Raw genomic sequence first — 24,732 nt, 5'->3', positions numbered from 1 at the left:
ATCTAAGTCACGGTCTTGTTATCAATGCTGTGCATTGTTTTGTTACTTACCGTTGCTACTCAGAAGCAAAAAATCTACAGGACCTGTCTTCCTATAAAATGACATTCAAGAATTCACTCATCAACCCCATCTCAGTGTGCCCCCTAAGAACCCGCTCGTCGGCTGGTTGTGCGTAAATAAGCTCATATATAAGGACAGAGCGTAAATAAGCTCTGTCCTATGAGGGGGAGTTCACAGCTACTGCTAGTTCTCTTCTCTACCTGCTCTTCACAAGGTTTGAAGTGTTTCCAATGCTATTGTGGGTTTGCTGTCATTTTAGCTTCATTGGTGGCTTTTGGAAACCCTTAGGTTAAGGGACACTGGGATATTTGGAGTTTTAAATGGGGCGGAGAGCTTTGGAAAGGATTTTCTCCGCAGATGAGTTGACACTTGCAAAAATTTAGCTTCTAGCCCCACCTAGAGGACAGCTGGCTGGAAGCAAGGCATTCTGACCAGCCGGGCTGGACTGCACTGCACGGATGGTGGAGCTTTCTGGTTGTTTGGTTTGTTTCTTTATTCTGGCCATCTCTTCCTATGCTGCCTCAGATGTCTCTTTTTCACAACAGGTGGGAGAAGAAGTTCCTTTATTTTTCTCCTTAGAAGAGAACTCTCTTTAGACTTAAAAAGAGCCAAAATGTTTCACTAAAATCTATAGATTTGTAAAGTTTCTGCTGACATCCCTAAATTTGATGCTCTATGGAAAATGCAAGACCAATTTTCTCAATTTTCTCCTAATTTTCCTCAAAAAATTAATAATAGAACTACCATATGATTCAGCAATCCCACTTGTGGACATATATCCAAAGGAAATGAAAACAGGATCTCAAAGACACATCTGTACCCCATCTTCACTGCAGCATCATTCAGAATAACCAAGATATGGAAACAACCTAAGTGTCCATGGATGGATGAATGGATAAAAATGTGGGATATATACACAGTGGAATACTATTCAGCCATGAGAAAGAAGGAGATCCTGCCATTGGGAACAACATGGATGGACCTAGAGGACATTACCCATGGTGAGATAAGTCAGACCAAGAAAGACAGATACTGTATGATTTCACTTATATGTAGAATCTAAAATAGTAACACTTATATAAACAGAGGTAGAAATAGGCTGGGGGAGGAGGAAATGGCGATATGTTGGTCCAAGGGTACAAACTTTCAGTTATAAGATGAATTAGTTATGGGAATCTAATGTACAGCAAGGTGACTATAGTTAATAATACTGTGTTGTATACTTAAAATTTGCTAAGAGAGTTGATTTTAAATGTTCTAACCGAGGAGAGGAGTCAAGATGGCGGCGTAAGCAGACTCGGAACTCACCTCCTCCCATGGACACAGCTAATTTACAACTACTCGTGGAAAAATTACCCCTGAGACAGAACTGAAAACTGGATGAGAGGAGCTCCTGCAACAACGGACGATCCTAACTGGGGTAGAAGAGGCAGAGACTCCCTTCAGGAGAGGAAAAGCGCCGCCTTCACAAGCCGCCAGCTTCACGGCCGCCGGGAGCAGCTCACAGGTACGCAGCCTCCCTGGAGGCACGGGGCCCTGAGCCGGGGAGCGCCCCCGCTGTGGGCATATTGTGGACCCAGCACAATCGAGACCAGTGCCATAATATCTGACTGTGCCTGCTACTAAAACACTGGGGAGCACCCCCAGAAAACCCAGTTCACAAAGAAACTAAAACTGGCTCTTAAAGGGCCCGTGCGCAAACTCACCCGTTTCAGGAAGCACCCTAAAGTCACCAGAACGAAAGGTGTACAGTGCTTTGGTGACAAGAGACTCACCTAATAGGCCATGAGTGCATCTCGGTGAGGGGTGAGACCTCTCCAGGGACTGGGACATTGGCGGCGGCCATTGTTGTGGCCCGATGTGCATGTGCTGACACAGACGCCATTGGAGTTCTCCCTGAGGCCTGCTAGCCCAGGGTCTGCCCCACCCGCTAGAGCACCGATTTAATCCAGCTCAGCCAGGGCAGGCAGCCCACACTAGAGACTGTCCCCACCCAACAACATGCCCTCAGGCAACGTGTGGGCCTGCATAGATTGGTGACTGGATTCTCTGCAGCCTGGCAACTGAGCCGACTTGAGCGGGGCAGGGTGTGCACAAGGAGCGGGTGGAGAGTGTGGGGCGGTGGCAGAGTGTGTGGGGCTCCCGCCGGGGAGAGACTGGGTCCGCTTGGGGAGGTCGGGGCGCTCACACGGGGCAGGACTGTGTTGACTGTGTGTGTGGACCTGTGGGCGGCAGGGCTTCTCAGCCACAGAAGACTTGTACTTCTCAAAGACCCACATAGGAGGTTTGCCCCACCTTCCAAAGCCTGAAACAATTGGGTGCTCCCGTGCCTGAGGCCAGCCCCACCCAGCTGCAATCCTCAGAGAGCTGACAAGAGACTTAAAGGCTGGAGGCTTATAGCAATTGTAAGGTCCTGAGCCTAACAACCTGCCACGCTGGGGGCCTACTCACTTAAAAGAAATACTGCAACACAAATGTGGTATTAGAACTTACAGCCAACTGTACTGGGGCTCCCCACACCTGATAAAGAGACTGAAGGGCCCACAACAACTACAAGCAGCTGAGCATTACAACAGCTGGCCAGGAGCATAACTCAGCCTCCCTGGGCGCCTACAGGGAGAGCAAACAGGCCACAGCAGAAGGATACACGTAGCCCACATAGGGGTCACCCCAGGAACATTGAGAACTGAGGGAAGCACACTGGAAGCCTCCTAAGGCAGCACTTACATAAGGTCACCTATCCAAGAGCAGGAGACGTAGCTGACCTACCTAATACGTAGACACAAGCACAGGGAAAGAGGCAAAATGAAGAGGCAAAAGAATACATTCCAAGTAAGGGAACAGGACAAAACCCCAGAAAAGGAACTAAGTGAAACAGAAATGAGCAACCTACCCGACAGAGAGTTCAAACAAAGAGTGTTAAGGATGCTCACTGATCTGGGGAGAAGAATAGATGAACTCAGTGAGAACGTCAACAAAGAAATGGAAGATATAAAAAAGAACCAATCAGAAATGAAGAATACAATACTGGAAATGAAAAATTCATTAGAGGGACTCAAAAGCAGAGTAGAGGATACAGAAGAAGGGATCTGTGAGCTGGATGAAAGACTAGAAGAAATTACCCGAGGTGAACAGGTAAAAGAGAAAAGAATTAAAAAGACTGAGGACAGTCTAAGGGACCTCTGGGACAACATCAAGCGCACTAACATCCGTGTTATAGGTGTCCCGGAAGGAGAAGAGCGAGACAAGGGGTCAGAGAATCTATTTCAAGAAATAATAGATGAAAACTTCCCTAACCTAAGGAAGGAAACAGACATCCAGGTACAGGAAGCACAGAGAGCCCCAAACAAGATAAACCCAAAGAGGCCCACACCAAGACACATCATAATCAAAATGTCCAGAATTAAAGATAAAGAGAGAATCCTAAAAGCCGCAAGAGAATGTCAAGTTACGTACAAAGGAAACCCCATAAGGCTATCAGCTGACTTCTCTGCAGAAACCTTACAGGCTAGAAGAGAATGGCACGATATATTTAAAGTGCTAAAAGGAAAAAACTTACAGCCAAGAATACTCTACCCAGCAAGGTTATCATTCAAAATGGAAGGAGAGATCAAAATTTTCCCAGATAAGCAAAAATTAAAGGAGTTTGTCACCAAGAAACCAGTGCTACAAGAAATGTTAAAGGGACTGATTTAAGGGGAAAAGAAAAGACCACAAATAGGAAAAATTATCTGTTTCCATGATTAGAACATAATGGATACAAATGCACAACAAAGAGGTTAGATATGATATCAAAAACATGAGGGAGGAGGGGAGTTAAAGAGTAGAGCTTTCAGACAGAGGTCAAACTTAAGTGACCATCAATTCTGTATAGAAGAAGAAAGGAACAGAGAAGGACTACTAAAACACTGAGAAAAAAAAAAGTTAAAAAATGGCAGTAAGTACATACTTATCAATAGCTACTTGAAACGTCAATGGACTAAATGCTCCAATTAAAAGGCATAGGGTGGCTGACTGGATAAAAAAACAAGACCCATATATATGCTGCACACAAGAGACACACTTCAGACCTAAAGACACTCACAAACTGAAAGTGAAGGGATGGAAAAAGATACTCCACGCAAATGGCAATGAAAAGAAAGCTGGGGTAGCAATACTTATATCAGACAAAATAGACTTTAAAACAAAAACTGTAAAAAGAGACAAAGAAGGGCATTACATAATGATCAAGGGAACAATCCAACAAGAGGATATAACACTTGTAAATATCTACGCACCCAATGTAGGTGCACCTAAATATATAAAGCAATTACTAACAGACATAAAAACAGAAGTAGACAGTAACACAATAATAGTAGGGGACTTTAACACTCCACTTACACCAACGGATAGATCATCCAAACAGAAGATCAATAAGGAAACATTGGCCTTAAACGACACACTACAACAGATGGACCTAGTAGATATATACAGAGCATTCCATCCAAAAACCGAAGAATACACGTTTTTTTCAAAGGCACATGGAACATTCTCCAGGATTGCTCACATATTAGGCCACAAAACAAGTCTCCATAAATTTAAGAAGATTGAAATAATACCAAACATCTTTTCTGACCACAACGGTATGAAACTAGAAATCAACTATAGGAAGAAAATCAGAAAAGCCACAAATACGTGGAGATTAAACAAAATGCTACTGAACAACGACTGGGTTAACGAAGAAATCAACGGAGAAATAAAAAAATACCTGGAGACAAATGAAAATGAAAATACGACATGCCAGAATTTATGGGATACAGCAAAAGCGGTTCTAAGAGGGAAGTTTATAGCGATACAGGCCTATCTCAACTAACAAGAAAAATCTCAAATAAACAATCTAACAATGCACCTAAAGGAAGTGGAAAAAGAAGAAAAAACAAAGCCCAAAATCAGTAGAAGAAGGGAAATAATAAAAATCAGAGCAGAAATAAATGAAATAGAGACCAAAAAAACGATAGAAAAAATTAATAACACCAAGAGCTGGTTCTTTGAAAAGATCAACAAAATAGACAAACCTTTAGCTAGACTCACCAAGAAAAAAAGAGAGAAGGCACAAATAAGTAAAATCAGAAATGAAAGAGGTGAGGTTACAACAGACACCTCAGAAATACAAAAGATGGGCCGGCCCCGTGGCTTAGTGGTTAAGTGCGCGCGCTCCACTGCTGGCGACCCGGGTTCGGATCCCGGGCTTGCACCGACGCGCTGCTTCTCCGGCCATGCTGAGGCCGCGTCCCACATACAGCAACTAGAAGGATGTGCAGCTATGACACACAACTATCTACTGGGGCTTTGGGGAAAAATAAATAAATAAAATCTTTAAAAAAAAAAAAAAAAAAAGAAATACAAAAGATTATAAGAGAATACTATGAAAAGCTATATGCCAACCAATTCGACAATCTGGAAGAAATGGATAAATTCTTAGAATCATACAACCTTCCAAAACTGGATCAAGAAGAAGTAGAGAATTTGAATAGACCAATCACCAGTAAGGAGATCGAAACAGTAATCACAAACCTCCCCAAAAATAAAAGTCCAGGACCAGACGGCTTCCCTGGTGAATTCTACCAAACATTCAAAGAAGACTTAATACCTATCCTTCTCAAACTCTTCCAAAAAATTGAGGATGGGGGGAAGCTCCCTACCTCATTCTATGAAGCTGACATTACCCTGATCCCAAAACCAGACAAGGACAACACAAAAAAAGAAAATTACAGGCCAATATCACTGATGAACATCGATGCGAAAATCCTTAACAAAATACTAGCAAATCGCATACAACAATACGTTAAAAAGATTATACACCATGATCAAGTGGGATTTATTCCAGGGATGCAGGGATGGTTTAACATTCGCAAATCAATCAACGTAATACACCACATTAATAAAATGAAGAATAAAAATCACATGGTCATCTCAATAGATGCAGAGAAAGCATTTGACAAGATACAGCATCCATTTATGATAAAAACTCTGAATAAAATGGGTATAGAAGGAAAGTACCTCAACATAATAAAGACCATATATGAGAAACCCACAGCTAATATCATCCTCAATGGTGAAAAACTGAAAGCCATCCCTCTAAGAACAGGAACCAGACAAGGATGCCCACTGTCACCACTGCTATTTAACATAGTACTGGAAGTCCTAGCCAGAGCAATCAGGCAAGAGAAAGAAATAAAAGGGATCCAAATTGGAAAAGAAGAAGTGAAACTGTCACTATTTGCAGATGACATGATTTTATATATAGAAAACCCTAAAGAATCCACCAGAAAACTTTTAGAAGTAATAAACGAATATGGTAAAGTTGCAGGATACAAAATCAACATACAAAAATCAGTTGCATTTCTGTATGCTAACAACGAAGTAGCAGAAAGAGAAATTAAGAATACCATCCCATTTACAATTGCAACAAAAAGAATAAAATACCTAGGAATAAACTTAACCAAAGAGGTGAAAGATCTGTACACCGAAAACTATAAAACATTTCTGAAAGAAATTGAAGAAGACACAAAGAAATGGAAAGATATTCCATGCTCTTGGATTGGAAGAATTAACGTAGTTAAGATGTCCATACTTCCTAAAGCCATCTATAGATTCAATGCAATCCCTATCAAAGTTCCAACAACATTTTTCACAGAAATAGAACAAAGAATTCTAAAATTTATATGGAACAACAAAAGACCCCGAATAGCTAAAGGAATCCTGAGAAAAAAGAACAAAGCTGGAGGTATCACACTCCCTGATTTCAAAATATACTACAAAGCTGTAGTAACCAAAACAGCATGGTACTGGCACAAAAACAGACACACAGATCAATGGAATAGAATTGAAAGCCCAGAAATAAACCCACACATCTATGGACAGCTAATCTTTGACAAAGGAGCCAAGAACATACAATGGGGAAAAGAAAGTCTCTTCAACAAATGGTGTTGGGAAAACTGGATAGCCATATGCAAAAAAATGAAAGTAGATCCTTACCTTACACCATACACAAAAATTAACTCCAAATGGATTAAAGACTTGAATGTAAGACCTGAAACTGTGAAACTTCTAGAAGAAAACATAGGCAGTACGCTCTTCGACATCAGTCTTAGCAACATCTTCTCAAACACCACGTCTGACCGGGCAAGAGAAACAATAGAAAAAATAAACAAATGGGACTACATCAAACTAAAAAGCTTCTGCACAGCAAAGGAAACCATCAACAAAACGAAAAGACAACCTAACAATTGGGAGAAGATATTTGCAAACCATACTTCTGATAAGGGCTTAATCTCCAAAATATATAAAGAACTCATGCATCTTACCAACAAAAAAACTACCAACCCAATTAAAAAATGGGCAAAGGACCTGAACAGACATTTCTCCAAAGAAGATATACAGATGGCCAACAAACACATGAAAAGATGTTCAAAATCATTAACTATCAGGGAAATGCAAATCAAAACTACAATGAGATATCACCTGACGCCTGTCAGAATGGCTATAATTAACAAGACAGGAAACAACATGTGTTGGAGAGGATGTGGAGAGAAGGGAACTCTCATACACTGCTGGTGGGAGTGCAAACTGGTGCAGCCACTATGGAAAACAGTATGGAGATTCCTCAAAAAATCAAGGATAGAACTACCATATGATCCAGCCATCCCACTGCTGGGTATTTATCCAAAGAACTTGAAAACACCAATTTGTAAAGGTACATGCACCCATGTGTTCATTGCAGTGTTATTCACAATAGCCAAGGCTTGGAAGCAACCTAAGTGCCCATCAAGGGACGAATGGATAAAGAAGCTGTGGTATATATACACAATGGAATACTACTCAGCCATAAGAAACGATGAAATCCAGCCATTTGTGACATCGTGGATGGACATTGAGGGTATAATGCAAAGTGAAATAAGTCAGAGGGAGAAGGTCAAATACCGCATGATTTCCTTCATTAAGTAGTAGATAATAACAACAATAAACAAACACATAGGGACAGAGATTGGATTGGTGGTTACCAGAGAGGAAGGGGGGAGGGAGGAGGGTGAAAGGGATAATTCGGTACATGTGTGTGGTGATGGGTTGTAATTAGTATTTTGGTGGTGAACATGATGTAATCTATGCAGAAATAGAAGTACAATGATGTACACCTGAAATTTTTACAATGTTATAAACCAATGTTACTGCAATAAACAAAAAATTAAAAAAAAAAAAAAATAAAGATAAACAGATTTCAGATAACATGTCCTGCAGAGCAAGCCGTAATTAGGGGCTCAAGTAGACAACCTGAGATTTGATTCGGCTCTGGATGAAAAATCCTCTATGTTGGTTTTATTAAGTGACAGAGACAGAGCCACACAGGGACGAGAGCCGACTGACAATGGAGGTAGAGATTGGAGCGATGGAGCTATAAGCCGCGGAACACCAAGGATTGCCAGCAACACTGGAAGCTGGAGAGGGGCACGGAATGGATGCTACCTCAGAGCCTCCAGAAGGAATGAACCCTGCTGACACCTTGATTTCAGACTTCTGGCCTCCAGAGCTGTGAGAGAATAAATGTCTGATCATTTGTTCATTCATTCAAGAAATATTTATTGAGTGGCTGCCAAATGTCTGGAACTGTTATAGGTGCTGGAAAAACATCAGTAAGAGCAAGCACCTGGCTACCCGGAGCTCAGAGTCCAGCGGAGGAGACAGACAAGTTACACACGCAATAAACACTCTAGACTGTCAGCTGGTGACAAGCCCCGTGGAGAAAACCAAGCAGGCTATCAGGAGGGACTATGGTAGGGCTGCTGTTCCTGACAGAGGGCTCAGCGAAGTCCTCTCAGAGGAGATGGCCGTCAGAGACCTGAGTGAGTGAGGGAAGGAAAGTTCCAGGCAGATGGAAGGGCACAGGCAAAGTGAAGCAGGAGCCTGCCTGGCGCCTAGAGCTGTCAGTCTCAGACTTCTCCATCTCGGGTCTCCTGACATTCTTTAAAATTATTGCTGACCCCAAAATGCTTTTGTTTTTGTGAGTTATATCTATTGCTATCTACCACTTAGGAATGGAAACTGAGACATTAAAAAATATGTATGACAACTTATTAATCATAAACATTGTACGTCAACATAAAAAATAACATATTTTTGATGAAAAATAAATATTTTCTAAAACAAACAAAAAAAAATGTTCTAACCATCAAAAAGAGAATGGAAACTATGTGAAGTAATGGATGTGTTAATTAACTTGATTGTGGTGATCATCTTACAATGTATAGTAAATCATCAAATTATACACCTTTAAAAAAAAAATCACATTGTACAACCTAAATATATATGATTTTTATTTGTCAATAATACCTCAATAAAGCTGGAAAAAAAAAGGCGAGGAGATTAGCACACAGAGGGAACCATGTGAAGACACGGAGAAGACGGTCTACAAACCCAGAAAGTCCAGAGGCAGAGAGGAATGGAACAGATCCTTCTCCAGAGCCTTCGGGGGGGAGCCTGGCCCTGCCAATACCTTGACTTCAGACTTCTGGCCTCCACAACTGTGAGATCATCACATAATGTTCTTCTAAGCTCCTGAGTTTATGGTCCTTTGTTATGGTAGCCCCAGGAAACGAGCATGTCCCCCCATACGAGGTCACATCACGTGGCCACTCAGATGGTTCAAGTTTACTTCTAAGCTCCTGGGGTCTTCACCCTCCATCGTGTGAGTTATAAATTGTGTTGTGTCATGGAGTACAAGCTAAATGATGGCAGGAGAGGAACAACATTTGAAAATACAACTAGCGGTCAAGAAAATTGGGATGATGATGTCGTTTGTCTCTTCAAGCACTTAGAGCACCCACTCGCCTACTAAGACTTTGATAGATGATGCTACGTCACTAAGATGGGAGGTGACAGGTCAGAGAGGGGGTGTGATGGGCTTTCCTGTGAGTAAGAACTTAGGGTCATCTTTGTGACTTTTCGTCCTTATGAGCAAGAAGAAAAAGCGTCAAAGGGAAGAGACAATCACTTCTCACCCGTTACAAAGGCTATTATCAAAAAAACAGGAAACAACAAGTGTTGGTGAGGATGTAGGTAAGTGGTACCCTTGTGCACTGTTGGTGGGAATGTGAAATGGTGCAGCCTCTGTGGAAAATTGTGTGGAGGTTCCTCAGAAAATTAAACATAGAATCACCCTATGACCCAGCAATTCTACTCCTAGGTATACACCCAAAAGAAATGAAAGCAAGAACTTGAAGATATATTTTCACGCCCATGTTCATAGCAGCATTATTCTCAAGAGCCAAAAGGTGGACACCAACCCAAGTGTCCATCAATGGATGAATGGATAAAGAAAATCTGGTCTGTCCACACAATGGGATATTTATTCAGCCTTGAAAAGGAGGGAAAATTCTGACACCTGCTGCAACATGCATGAACCTTGAGGACATTATGCTCAGTGAAATAAGCCAGTCACAAAAGGACAAATACCATAAGATTCCAGTCATATGAGATCCCTAGAGGAGTCCAATCCACAGAGACAGAAAGTAGATGGTGGTGCCTGGGGCTGGGGAAGAGGAGATGGAGAGTTAGTGCTTAATGGAGACAGAGTTTCAGTTTGGGAAGATGAGAAAGTTCTGGAGATGGATGGTGGTCATGGTTGCACAACAATGTGAATGTACTTAATGACACTGCTCTGTGCACTTAAAAATGGTGAAGATGGTAAATTTTATGTGATGTATATTTTGCCACAATTAAAATTTTAACAAGCGCAGAAACAGAAGAGGCTAAGGGAGCAGAGTGTCCCCCATAGAAGGGAGATGCAGGAAGTGTCTAATGAACAAAGTCAAGGTAAGGTGACAAGGAATTGGGCAGAGGCTGGACAAAGGGCAGCTTTGGAAAGGACCCGGGAATCTGTAACCCTAGAGAGAGAGCTGAGTCTGAGCCGTATCCAGTTGGCGCTCTACTGCCAGGTAGAATGTCGCTCTCCACTTAGCAATTCCAACCTCAAGCTCACCTCCAGACCACGTCTGCCCGTCTTGCCAAGGGTTGCGCTTGTGTTTGGTGCCTGCCTGCAGACAGGCAGAAAGGAGTGGTACCTCAGGAGAGGACACAATATAGATACTTTGCAAAGGACTCTTCCAAAAAAAGATGCAATGACAGAAGCATTGATAGAAGAAACTCTACTTTGCAGGTTTAATGTAGAGAAAACAAAAAGTGAGTTCAATACAGTCTGCAAATGGATATGCCTGTCCACTCTCTCCCTCTCTTTGCACATTACCAAGCATGCACTAGCCTGTTTTATAAGCAGCGCATCTTGTCCCAGCTCTCCCAGGTCTAGTGGCGTGATGGGGATCTAGGGTTAGGCTCCTCAGCTCCTCCCAAGAACCCACCCCAAGGTCCTCTTGGGTCTCTTTTTGCTTCCCTTCCCCATGACACCTCCCTATGCTCAACCTGCAACTCTTTTTTCACCCAACAGACTCTCTCCTATTTCCCTATAACCCCTTGTGATCAAAACAAACTGACTGCCACTCAAATTTCAAATCCTAGTGAAGGAGTGGGGCCATGTTACACTGGCTCAGATAGAGATTTTGCAGTCCCTGGAACAGGCAGTCGGCAACTGGCCAGGAATGAAGGTATGGCAGGCAGGAAGGTACCGCAGGTGGCAGCGAATAGAAGAAAAGAAAGGAGGGGTTCTTCTCACACAGAGTAAAGTGGGAGGGGCTCACTCTTTCTCCTGGTCTTTTCAAGTTAGAGCCAATCACGGTACACAGAACCACCTGGTGGTCCAATGAGGAGCTTGTCCTTCTCTAAAGTCTCAAGACTGAGTTCAAGGCAGACTATTTTAGAAACATCGCTTCTCCCGCCATGCCCAACTGAGTCAACCTTGGTTGCTCGGGCTCATGACACTATAATTCTGCAGAACAATCAACTTATTGGCCCATTAATGGTGGATTTCCAGCCTGATAGCACATCCAAGGTCGCCTGAAGGCCGCCTGGCAGCGTAGCTCTTAGCTGATTTCAAGACCAGGTAGAGGTGACAGCAGGTAATTGTATACGCATCAGGTGCAGCGTCTCCACTTACATTTGGAAAGTGAGTCTCTTTTTGGCTCCATCCTAGTAAGGGGCACAGATCTGTGTAAATTTCCAGTTTCTAAGTAGCCACAGGTAGGCTGACACCTCCTTAGAGTAAAAGCTTCCTGAAAAAAGCCCCAACGCTTCTTCGATGTACAGAGGCATCAAGTGCTATAAAGAGCTTCAGACTGCAGTAAATATGCTAAGACAAGACAGAGAGCCCTGGACGTTATTCTGAGACTGCTGGTCCAGGCTGTGAATTATTCATGCCTCTGGTCTTATCTCTTTTCGCTCACTTGGCTCTTGGAGAGGGCAAGGTGACACCCATTGTTCTCAGTTTTCTCACTGTTATCAGTTCCACTATGGCGGGGTGTAGGACGGTGTGTTAACCAAAAATAGACAAGATGCTCTGTAAAGTACAGAGTCAAATGCTTATGTATTCTTAATCCCCCACTGCCTTCCATGGTGTCTGTACTGGGGTGAAGTGTGTTCCCCAAAATTCCCAAACCCCTGTGCTTGTAAATGGGATCTGATTTGGAAATAGGGTCTTGCAGATGTAATCAAGATGAGGTCATACTGGGTTAAGACAGAACTAATCCAATGACTGCTGTCCTTGTAAGAAGAGGAAGAGAGAAATCTCTCTCCACCACATGAGAACTCAGTGAGAATAAGGCCATCTAAAAGCCAGGAAGAGAGTCTTCACCAGGAACCGAATCACCAAGCACCCTGATCTTGGACTTCCAGCCTCCAGAATTGTGAGAAACAAATTTCTAATAAGGTCATCAATCCCATCAGATTAGGACTCCACTCTCATGACCTCATTTCACCTTAACTACCTCCTAAAAGCACTATCTCCAAATATAGTCACAATAAGGGTTAGAGTTTCAACACGTGAATTTTGGAGGGACACAACTCAGTCTATAACAATGGTAGTGACGGTGATAACGATAATGATGGTGATGCTGATGATGGTGATGATGATGATGATGGTGATCACAAGGATAATGATTATGATATGATGATGGTGATGGTGTTGAAAAGGTGGTGATAATGATAACTGGTGAAAGTAATGATGATGATGGTGAGGGTAATGATGGTGATGATGATGGTGATGGTGACTGTGATTATCATGATGATAATGATGATGATTATGATAATGGTGATGATGCTGATAGAGATGATGGTGATGAAGATGATAATGATAATGATGGTGATGGGGATGAAAAAGTCAGAAGCACCTCATATCTTCTCAGTGCTTACTATGTGCCAGGAATGGTTCTAAGGAAATACTTTCCAATGAGCAGATGCATCCATTCTTACCAACAACCCTATGGGCTAGGAACTATTCTCCTCATTTCACAGATGGGCAAAGCAGGCACACAGAGGCAATAACAACACGCCCAATCTCACAGCTTGGCAGTGTCATGGGTCCAATAGAGGCAAGTATCGCCAGAGCCACCCTTCAGTCCTAACCACTGCTTTGTGTTGCTTCCATGAATAGAGGGTGATGGTAACAGAAAGAGGTTTGACCTGGAAGTGGGAAGGTGCTACCACTTGGAAGTTGTGGGAACGTGGGCAGGTTATTTCACCTCTCAGAGCCTCAGATTCCGCATCTGTAAAATGAAGAGGTGGGGCTGGATGAATTCTAAAATATTGTGTGTGAAAGAGAGAGAGAGACAGACACACAGCGACGGCTTCAGGGATCCTTCACATTTCCCAGGCCCATGTGTCTATGTAGCCTTTGGGGAGTAAACCATAGTATTTCCTGACACACCAACACAAGAGGAGACAAGCCCCTGGCAACCGCTATTCTACTTTCTGTCTCTACAACTCAACAACTTTAGGTACCTCCTATAAGTAAATTCACAGAACATTTGGCCTTTTGTGTCTGGCATCTTTCACTTAGCATAATGTTTTCAAGGTTTGTTGATGTTGTAGCATGTGTCAGTATTTTATTACTTTGCATAGCTGAATAATCTTCCCTGATATGAATATATGTTCTGGCCAATTTTAATCAGCTCACAAAGCAGATGGTCTAGTTCACGGATGGACAAAGTTTGTCTGTAAATAGCCAGAGAGTAAATATTGTCAACATGGCGGGCCATCTGGTCTCTGTCGCACACACATAACTCTGCTATTGTAGCATGAGAGCTGCCATAGACAGAGTGTCAACAAACAATGCAAATGTGTTTCAATAAAACTTTATTTATAAAACACAAGTGGTGGGCCAGATCCCGCCGGCCATAGTCTGCCGAGCCCTGGTGTAGTGGAAGAATTAGACAGAGGGAGAGGAACGGATTTCAAAGCCTGGCTTTAATCCAACACTCTGATACCTGAGATACATCTCAGTCCTGTACCGTTTCTGTTTTCACATGCATGAAACGAAGGCCTTCGTCAGTTTCATGACTTAACTTGTTCATTCTCTATATTCCTAAATAAAGGATTTAAAAACATTAGAACCCACATCTCGGGCTAGCACATCTCAACCACAGTGTCACCTACAGAAGTCACCTCTGTGTGGTATTGCGAGCACTTGTTGCTGTGAATAAATTACACGGTTAAACAAGATTTTCAGGGTAAGCAAAGAGATACAAGAATAATTCATAAAAATTAAGTGAAAACCCATAGGCTTAAATATGATGTGGAAAATTTGGACTCATCATTTACTTTTCTCTTAAAAAAAAAATGTATTCTTTAACTCTGTCCACTAAGAATTCCTAGAAGCAATGAAACCCCAGTAGCAAAGAGCACCCAAGTGCACGCAGCCTGGTCTCCAAATACTGTTTCCCACCCAAGTGTCTAGGCCTCCTTGAAGAAGTGGCTGATTCCGGGGTGGAAGGAGGAGGACATATGAAAGCTTGGGCTTCTTCCAGTGAATGAACACAAGGAAAGCCAATGGGATGCTGACAAAAGGGTACAGGAGGCAGCTTGAGGGGATTCCTACACAGAAGGGACTGTTTTTTTTTTTTAATTGACACAAATTCCCATAACATACAATTAATCATTTTGAAGTGAGCAATTCAGGGGCATTTAGCACATTCACAATGTTCTGCACCCAGTACCTCTATTTAGTTCCAAAACATTTCATCAACCCAAAAGGAAACCCTGCACCCATTAAGCAGTCACTCCCTGCTAAGATGGGGTCAATATAAGCATCCAAAAAGAAAAAAAAAAGATTGTTTTGGATGAAAATGCATGAGATCATGTTTTTTGAGTGGAGAGGATTATTTTTAAAAAATGCATTGGCAGCATTTGAGGTCACTAAGGTCCCAGGTCACGATTTTGAAAACGCTTAAATAAAGTGAAAGAAGGAAGCATGCCTCCTGCCCTCTCGTCAAGGGCGGTATTTCAAAGTTACCCAGTGGTTGATGAGGGAAAGTGGTTCTTTATAGAAGAGTTCCAGCTGTGAAATGCAGAAGGGATGACCGAGCCAGAACATCACCATTTTGCCATCTCTCCTGGAATGCCAGAGCAAGGCAACCGCCATCGGTGGACCCAGAATCCACAGTTCCAACGTTGACGGGAGCAAGAGTGGACAGTTGGGAGGAAGGTTGGGCTGGTATCACCTGGACCCACAGAGCAACCATCTTCACTCCACTTACAGCAGGACAAGAGGTGTTACGTGCTTCTTGCCAGGACGGAAAAGCCACAACAAGAATACAGCACCAGCCATTTCTCAAAGAGAAAAAGGAAAGAAAGGAAGAAAGAGAGGGTTGGAGAGAGGGAAGAAGAATCCAATGACGCTGCTTCTAATGCAGTCCACAGATCTAACCACTGGTTTACAAGACATCCAGGGGACAGAAGAACAAAGAAAGTGACACCATGAAGAAGCAATCTGCCCAATCTAGACTGTGGGGCTTCCCACGGGGCAAATGGCCCAGTTCATTTGACAAATAAATGGCAGAAAGGAAAAAAAGTTGGAAGGTGCACTTTATGGATTAAATGGAGCTAAGAGACAAATCAGCCAAAGGCAGTGTGGAAACCTTGGTTAAATCCTCATTTTTGAGATATTTTGGGGAAATTTAATTTTGACTGGGTGTTAGATGATAGTAAGGATTTTTTTATTGAAATTTCTAAGATGTGATAATGGTATTGTAGTTGTTTTTTTAAAGTTCATAATCTGTTAGTGACAGGATGGTGGGTACTTCCTTTAAAATAATTCAAGAAACACAAATGGGAGAAAGGGTAAAAAGATCAAATTAGGTGGCAAGGCTTTGATGCCTAATGTTGGGGACACCAAGAGTAACTATCCTCTCTACTTTTCTCTCTGCTTGGAAATATGAAGTAACAATTGTAAAAGATTAGGTTCCATATTATCCTCAGCAAGATGCCAAAAATAAAAATCTAAGGGATGGTACTGAATTTAACATTTGAATTTAAATAGCTACAATAGAATAACCAAGAAAGAGCTGTTGCAGAGAAAGAATACCATATCTGAGAAGGTATCTTCTGTATTTTACTTATAAAATCAAATTAAATGTATCAGTAGCTTCTTTTGATCATTTCAAAAAATCAAGAATAATTCTAGTTCATCTCTAAATCTTTTAGGCGGGCTATGTGCATAATGTAAAATATGTTTGTAAAATAGTTTCATACAGCAATAAGAAATATCACTATAAGAAAACATGAGTTTTGTAAGATCAAGTTAGAAGAGAAAAACATCAGGGCTGGCCTGGTGGCGTAGTGGTTAAGTTCGCATGCTCTGCTTCGGCAGCCCAGGGTTCGCGGGTTCAGATCCCAGGCACAGACTGATGCGCTACTCATCAAGCCATGCTGTGGCGGCGTCCCACATACAAAATAGAGGAAGACTGGCATACATGTTAGCTCAGGGACAATCTTCCTCAAGTGAAAAGAGAAGGATTGGTGACAGATGGGCCAATCTTCCTCACCACAAAAAAAACAGAGAGAGAGAGAGAAAAACACTGTCTGTCACTGACAATCTAGGAAAAGCCTCATAAATCGAGTCACTATGAGCAAACGAGCATAAGATTCATAAAGTGAGGAGAGTACTTAATTACAACAAGCTTAAATACATTGTACCCCATGCTATAAAAAAATATGAGAAACACACTTCCCTCAATTATATGTTCAAAAATATTATTCGAGATGAAGTCGCTCTGTTTTGTTCCATCTATGCTGTAGTGATCCCTGGAGACTTTGGTGAATTGCTTTCCATTTTTATTCAAAAGTCATGGTTGGTGTGTGAATCCTGAACCAGAGGAGGGTCCGTGTGTATGTGCCTACGAGCACCGCCTCCCCAAGGCTGGCCCAGAAGACAGGGACTTCATTTAACAAGCCGAGAATGTCAAACAAAAAGGAGAAAAAAAGACCAAAAAAATATTTTTGCAAGCTACACTACCCACGACTAGAAAGACAAAGCTCTTTGTAAAAGCGATATATCAAGATGGTAACGAGGCTGTCTTTTCTGAGATTCAACACATTAAGTAAATTAATTGCTTGACGTTATATACTAAACTGCCTTCATCCAGTTAATCTTAAATGGACATAATGGATTAACTGGATAGAAACATGGTTTGCCAAACTTATAATCAAGTGAATATGTTAAACATTTTATTTCTGGAATCAGACTTCCAAATAAAATGATTAAAAAAAAAATAAATACAGGGTATACTATATATATATATATATATATATATATATATTTTTTTTTTTTTTTTAATATGCTGTGTATATACCACATGCTGCCAATAGGGGGTGGCACCAATGTGATAAACCAACTTTTTTAAAAAAAGTGAGGTCTTTTCTCTGTAAAAGCACGTCATTTTTATATGCTTTATTCTTAGAAATGGAATAGATGAACTTCTACAGGGGAAAATCACATTAAATTTTACAGCATTACAAAATGTTCACAGGAGGCCCCTTTCTAAAGACCATCAGAAAGACGAGTCATTTAGTGTGAAACTGCTCCCAAACCAAGTTTCCCCGCAATGCAAATGTTTCCACAACGTGGGGAATGTAGTCTTCATCTTACTCAACCCCATCTCTTTGAGTAATGGGACAGTATGGTGTATTTTCTAGGTCTGCCAGTTCAATGTGGAGCCACTAGCCACATGCAACTACCGAATACTTAAAACGTACTGAGGATCTGAAATTTTAATCTGATTTTAATTAATTTAAATTTGCATTTAAAAATCGATACTCAATGCAGTTACTGAAAGACTATTCAGTATTTTTGGAAAGCCTGGGCTTGTGACTCTGATTCTCCAAATGCAAATGTTATGGACTCTAAAGAAAGATCAAGTATGTATTTCTGATGAAAATTGAGTGCCTTAATTGAGATGCCCTGTGAGAACACAGTGCACACGCGATTTCAAACACAGCAAAAATTCACGTAAACTCACTCAACTTTTATAATGATATATGTTGAAATGATCATATTTGGGATTTATCAAATAACATAGACTTTACTATTAAAATGATCTACACCTGTTTTCTTTTTTAAAACATGGCTACAGGAAAACTTTAACACGTGAGGTCTGTGTTCTATTTCTGTCGGATGGCGCTGCTCTAGATAAAGAGAAATTTTAGGAACATAAATTACGATAATTGTCCAGAGGACCAGGACACACATCTTTGTCCCTCTAAATGGAATATTTTACGACTGCAGCTGTGACGATATTAGAAATAATATAGTCTGGTCTCTCTCGGGCTCTGTCGGGGTGTGCCTCTCTTTAACATCTAATTGTACTAGGCGACTTGGTGGGCACTGGGGCTAAGGGAAAAAGAAAGCTTACATTGTATTAGGGCATAAAAATAACAACAACAAAAACCACAGCAAAACAACCCCAAAACAAAACAAAACAAAACAACCTAGAAAAGTAATGTGTGATGTGAAGGAGAAAAAGAGCCGACAGAAAATGAGGAAGTTCCATCACCCACCTCCATTAGCCAGCTCCCTCTTACTCCCTTCTTTGGACTAAAAATCTACAGTTGCGATCAAAACCAAACCTTTAGACTCCAAGAGAAGACCCCAGTGCTTCAGGCGAGGGGTCCTATACTCCCGGCTTAATTGCATGGGATCTAAATTTTAAGCATTTTTCCTGTATTCTTTTTTTTTTGCTGAGGAAGACTAGCTCTGAGCTAACATCTATTGCCAATCCTCCTCCTTTTTGTCCCCCAAAGCCCCAGTAGATAGTTGTATGTCATAGTTGCACATCCTTCTAGTTGCTGTATGTGGGATGCGGCCTCAGCATGGCTGGAGAAGCGGTGCGTCGGTGCACACCTGGGATCCGAACCCGGGCCGCCCGTAGCGGAGCGCACGCACTTAACCACTAAGCCATGGGGCCGGCCCTTTTCCTGTATTCTTTATGGTAAACGCTGCATTGTTCTTAATGGAGGGAATATGCTCTCTATACATCACAGCAGTAAAAGACCATGAAAATGAAACACATAGGGTTTTGCAAATACATTAGCCTCACTTATGCTAATGTTGTACTTTTATACGTTATGTAGTGTATAATTACAGTCACGTGCCGCCTCACGACGTTTTGATCAATGGTGGACCACATATATGATGGTGGTTCTATAAGATTAGTAGTGGGCTATACAATCTAGGTTTGTGTGAGTGCACTCTATGATGTGCTCACAACAAAATCACCTAATGATGCATTTCCTAGAACGTGTCCCCGTGCTTAAGCAATGCATGACTATATACACATTAGCTGTAAACATTCTTCCCAGTTAAAGAGAGCATTCTGGATCACTGGAATGAATTAAGCTTAAAGGTATTTTAAACTAACTATGTAAGATTTTATTTTATATAATTCTTCTTAATATCAACTCTCTGGTGCTAACCATGTTGAGAACATTTGTCCCTGCAATTCCACTTTAAGAAATGTACATTATGCAGGGCTGGCCCCGTGGTGCAGTGGTTAACTTCAGCACGCTCCGCTTCGGCAGCCCAGGGTTTGCAGGTTTGGATCCCTGGTGCAGACCTACACACCACTCATCAAGCCATGCTATGGGGGCGTCCCATACACAAAATAGAGGAAGATGGGCAAGGATGTTAGCTCAGGGCCAATCTTCCTCACAAAAAAAAAAAAAAGAAGAAGAAGAAGAAGAAAGAAATATACATTATAGAATTAATCTGAAGCATAAATAAATATTTATGCCTAGTGTATGTCCTATACCTTTATTTACATAGCAAAACACTGAAACTAAGAATCTATTTGTTCAGCAAGGACTTTTTTGGTGTTTTGTTATCATCGGAAATAAAAAGCAAGACATAAATTTTTTTACAAAACTAAAGATGACCTAAATATGTTTAAATGTATAATCCTTTCTTGTCAAAGACGGTGAATTAAACAAATTCACCTCTGCTCCCTCCCAAAAGACAATGAAGACTGATAAAAAGTGTAACCCACAAGGATTAAGAAGGAACAAGGAGACAACAGCGGCACAATTTTGGAAGCTGCCCGGGAGATGGACCAGGAAAACTGGCTGCGCAGCCCTGAGAGTTGGAAGTGGTGGTCTGTTGCGAGTCCTGGACTCAGAATACACACGTGTATAAGTCTGATAAAAAGAGAAGCTAACTTACATCACCTCACACCTGTCAGAAGGGCTATCATCAAAAAGACAAGAGATAACAAGTGTTGGCGAGGATGTGGAGAAAAGGGTACCCTTGTACACCGTTGGTGGGAATGTAAATCGGCACAACCACTACGGAAAATAGTTTGGGGGTTCCTCAAAAAATTTAAAATAGAACTACCATATGATCCAGCAATCCCACTTCTGGGTATCTATCCAAAGGAAATGAAATTAGGATCTTGAAGCAGTATCTGTACCCTCATGTTCACTGCAGCATTATTGACCATAAACAAGACATGAAAACAGCCTATGAGTCCATTGACAAATGAAGGGATAAAGAAAAAGTGGCATATATATACAATGGAATATTATTCAGCCATAAAAAAGAAGGAAATCATGCCATTTGTGACAACAATGGACAGACCTGGAAGGCATTATGCTAAGTGAGATGAGTCGGACAGAGAAAGACAAATAGTTTATGATCTCACTTATATGCAGAATCTAAAAAAAAATACGAACTTATAGAACCAAAGAGGAGAATGGTGGTTGTTAGAGGCAGGGAATGGGGCTGGGGGAAATGGGTGAGAATGGTCACTTACTTGTCTACCAGTTTCTTAGCGAACCCAAAGTCGGTGAGTTTGATGTGCCCATCTCTATCCAGCAGTATGTTTTCCGGCTTCAAGTCCCGGTAGACAATCTCCTTCGAGTGCAGGTACTCAATGGCGCAGATGATCTCTGCGGAGTAGAAGAGCCCGGTGTTGCTGGAGAAGCGCCCGCGGTTCCGCAGGTAGCTGAAGAGCTCGCCGCCCGGCACAAACTCCATCAGCATGTAGAGGAAGCGCTCATCATGGTACGTCCAGAACCTGTGGGAGACCACCGCATGCGTGAAGGCTGCGCCATGGCTGGACATTAAGATCCAGGCATGGAGAGGTGTTAAGACATGGGCATAGATGGACATTAAGATCTGGGTATAGACAGATGTTAAGATATGGGCATAGATGGACATTAAGATCTGGGTATAGACAAATTGTAGATGTGGGCATAGATGGACATTAAGATCCAGGTATAGACAGATGTTAAGATATGGGCATAGACAGACATTAAAGTATGGGTGTAGACAGACGTTAGATGTGGGCATAGACAGACATTAAGATCCGGGTATAGACAGATGTCAGATATGGACATAGATGGACATTAAGATCCCAGTATAGACAGATGTTAGATGTGGCATAGATGGACATTAAGATCCAGGTATAGGTAGATGTTGACGTGTGTATAGACAGAAATTAAGATCATAGTATAGATAGACATTAAGATATTCATTTAGATGGACAGATGCTAAGATATGCCTATGGACAGATGTTAAGATTCGATACAGACAGATGTTATGGGTATAGACATGTTAAGACATGCATATAGGTAGAGGTTAAGACTCAGGTACAGACGGATGTTAAGATATGGATATAGGCCCCGTGGCTTGGTGGTTAAGTGAGCGCGCTCCACTGCTGGCGACCCGAGTTCGGATCCCGGGCTCCCACCGGCGCGCTGCTTCTCCGGCCATGCTGAGGCCGCGTCCCCCATACAGCAACTAGAAGGATGTGCAGCTATGACACACAACTATCTACTGGGGCTTTGGGGGAAAAAATAAATAAATAAAACCTTTAAAAAAAAAAAAAGATATGGATATGATACATGTTGAGATATCGGTATCCTGTGAAATGTGCAAAGGTCCCAGAAGTGATAAGAATAAATATCACGTTCTGATAACAAACTGGCTAATAGCTTACTATGGGCTGAATTGTGTCCCCAAAATTCATATGTTGAAGCCCTAACCCCCAGGACCTCAGAACATGACTGTATTAGGAGATGGGTCTTTAAAGAGGTGATGAAGGTCAAGTGAGGTGATTAGGGTGGGTCCTGATCCAATAGGACTGGGGTCCTTATGAGAAGAGGAGATGAGGACACAGACACGCATAGAGGGACGACCACGTGAGGACACGGGGAGAAGATGGCCATCTACACGCCAAGCAGAGAGGCCTCGGGAGAATCCAGTCCTGCCCACACCTGGATCTCAGACTTCCAGCCTCCAGGACTGGGAGACAATAAATGTCTGTTGTTTCAGCCTGTAAATACAGTCTGTGGTATTTGTTAGGACAGCCCGAGCAAACTGATACACAGTGGGCAGCTCTCCAGGGATCACACCCAATTCAGTCACCCCAGTTCTGTAATCAAGACTGGAAATTTACAGTAAATTAATGGATTCCCTTCCAAACACCTGCCGGGAAAAGGTGGCCATTAAAAAAGTCCCAAGTAAGAGATTTCTAAGCAATTATGGGTAGGAGATTGCCCGAGAGAGGCAGAAGAGATGCATCCTCCTTGCAAAGGCGTTGATGAGCTCTCTGAATGGAAAAAAGGCAGCAGCGAGGAATTTAGGAGGAAGGAAGAGTGTGGATGAGAGAAGAGAGGAGATGCTGAGTCCCATCTGTATTTTAGAAATCTTGGCAAAATGAACAAAAAAACAAGTCCGTTCTTGGGAGATCAGCAGTGATGGAGAAAGAATGTTTTCCCATAAAGAAGACGTGGGGAAAAGAGAAATGAGCTCCGGAACTAAGGACTAGGTTTTCGAGAGGATTTAGGAAGTATGAGGATGCCTATGATAGAATAAGCATATGTGAGGTCACCCAATGAAAGCCACCCTGCAAGATCGGGGACCCACAGGATGACGCTAAGCAAGATCACGCTATGGGTGTCAATGCTGCATTGGTCTCTCTTGCGTCTTCTCAGATCATGACGGTAGGACTCGTGCTTCCCTCCAAAGCTGATCCCAATGGGCTGTGTCCATCTGGGCTTCACCGAAAACAAAATGATGCCCAAGAAACCAGCCATCCTCAGAGGAGGATGCTCAGGGCACCATCTACCAGAGTGTCTTGCCTGCTGGGATGGGCCATTCCAATGAAATAAAGTAAAACAAAGACAAAGCATTTGGGGAGACAGCTTGCAATGACCTAAAGATTAACTCAAAGGAAAATACAGAGAAGCACTCATGTGCAGTGGTCAGGACAACGTGAATTAATGCAAATAAATCTAAAAATGTGGCTGTAGAGAGGAATGAAGCCCCATCATAGACACAATAAACTTTTCGAATCCAAAGGAGAGCATTTTAATAAGGAAAAAAAAAAGACAGCACATTGCTCTGACTTTCAAATGAGTGTTTATTTTGCTAATCACAATGTTCATTTGTATTAGTGAAGTATGGGTCACATATACAAACGGGTTTTTCACTAAATGCATTTAAACGTGCAGACCCTTTGCATTAAGGATGCAGTTGGGAGAAAATACCTATGCAGAAAGAGGGGTTGCCTAAATGCCGTCCTTTCTCCATGTTGCTACCAGATTTCTGCCCCTCAGCAGCAGGACTGCCCAAGGATACCATCTTCAGGGAGAGCACCATCGGTGACTAGCAGGCATTTCCTTTCTTCCGTTCCTGAAAGCTGTGCATCTGTCTCCTGTTTCCTCTTCTCACTTCTTGCAGCTCAGAGGCTCAAGATTTGCGGTGCGGAGGCATGAAAGGACAGAGGCAGCAGGAAAAGTGTTTTGTGGGTTTTCACTGCTGCCGTTACTTTCTGGAGAAAGCTACAGTTAGAAAGACTAACCAGACACCTGCTTTCCTTATATCATTTCAAGTCGAGATGAGCCATTTCTTTGGACCACATCCCCTATTCCCTGCCAGACAAGGCAGGGACATTGTGACGCTTCAATATAAGCGCACAGTATTTCACACGCATGACAGCCACACTGGGCTGTGTGGGTGAGCTTAGAACCCCAGGACGATTTCACTGTTCTGGTGGGAAATATGGTCTAGGGTCCGAATGGCAGCTGGCTGGGGAACTTGTACACTGAACCTCTACGTAAGCTGGTGACTTGCTGGATTTCTTTGGGGCAGGGTGGATGGCAAATTTAGCTAGAATTCACTAGGACAGACCTGCAGTTCTGGGATTTGGGAGAATCATTGAGTCCTTGAAAAGACGTTAAATGGTCAAAACTATCCAAACA

General features: G+C 42.2%; 1 protein-coding gene across 1 annotated transcript in view; it reads right to left on the bottom strand.

The window, feature by feature from the left end:
• LOC147912036 (cAMP-dependent protein kinase catalytic subunit PRKX) overlaps window positions 1-24,732 on the bottom strand; it is a 104,091-nt gene that overhangs the window by 31,080 nt on the left and 48,279 nt on the right. Inside the window, exon 3 of the mRNA XM_087426690.1 lies at window positions 21,279-21,542. Coding sequence (XP_087282816.1) covers window positions 21,279-21,542 — 264 coding nt within the window. The remainder of the gene's footprint in view (window positions 1-21,278; window positions 21,543-24,732) is intronic.

This window comes from Ceratotherium simum, chromosome X (genome assembly GCF_057802395.1).
Source record: "Ceratotherium simum simum isolate JZ-2026a chromosome X, ASM5780239v1, whole genome shotgun sequence".
Classification (NCBI taxonomy): domain Eukaryota; kingdom Metazoa; phylum Chordata; class Mammalia; order Perissodactyla; family Rhinocerotidae; genus Ceratotherium; species Ceratotherium simum.
Note: the sequence above shows the minus strand (reverse complement) of the source record. Positions and strands in the feature narration are given on the sequence as shown.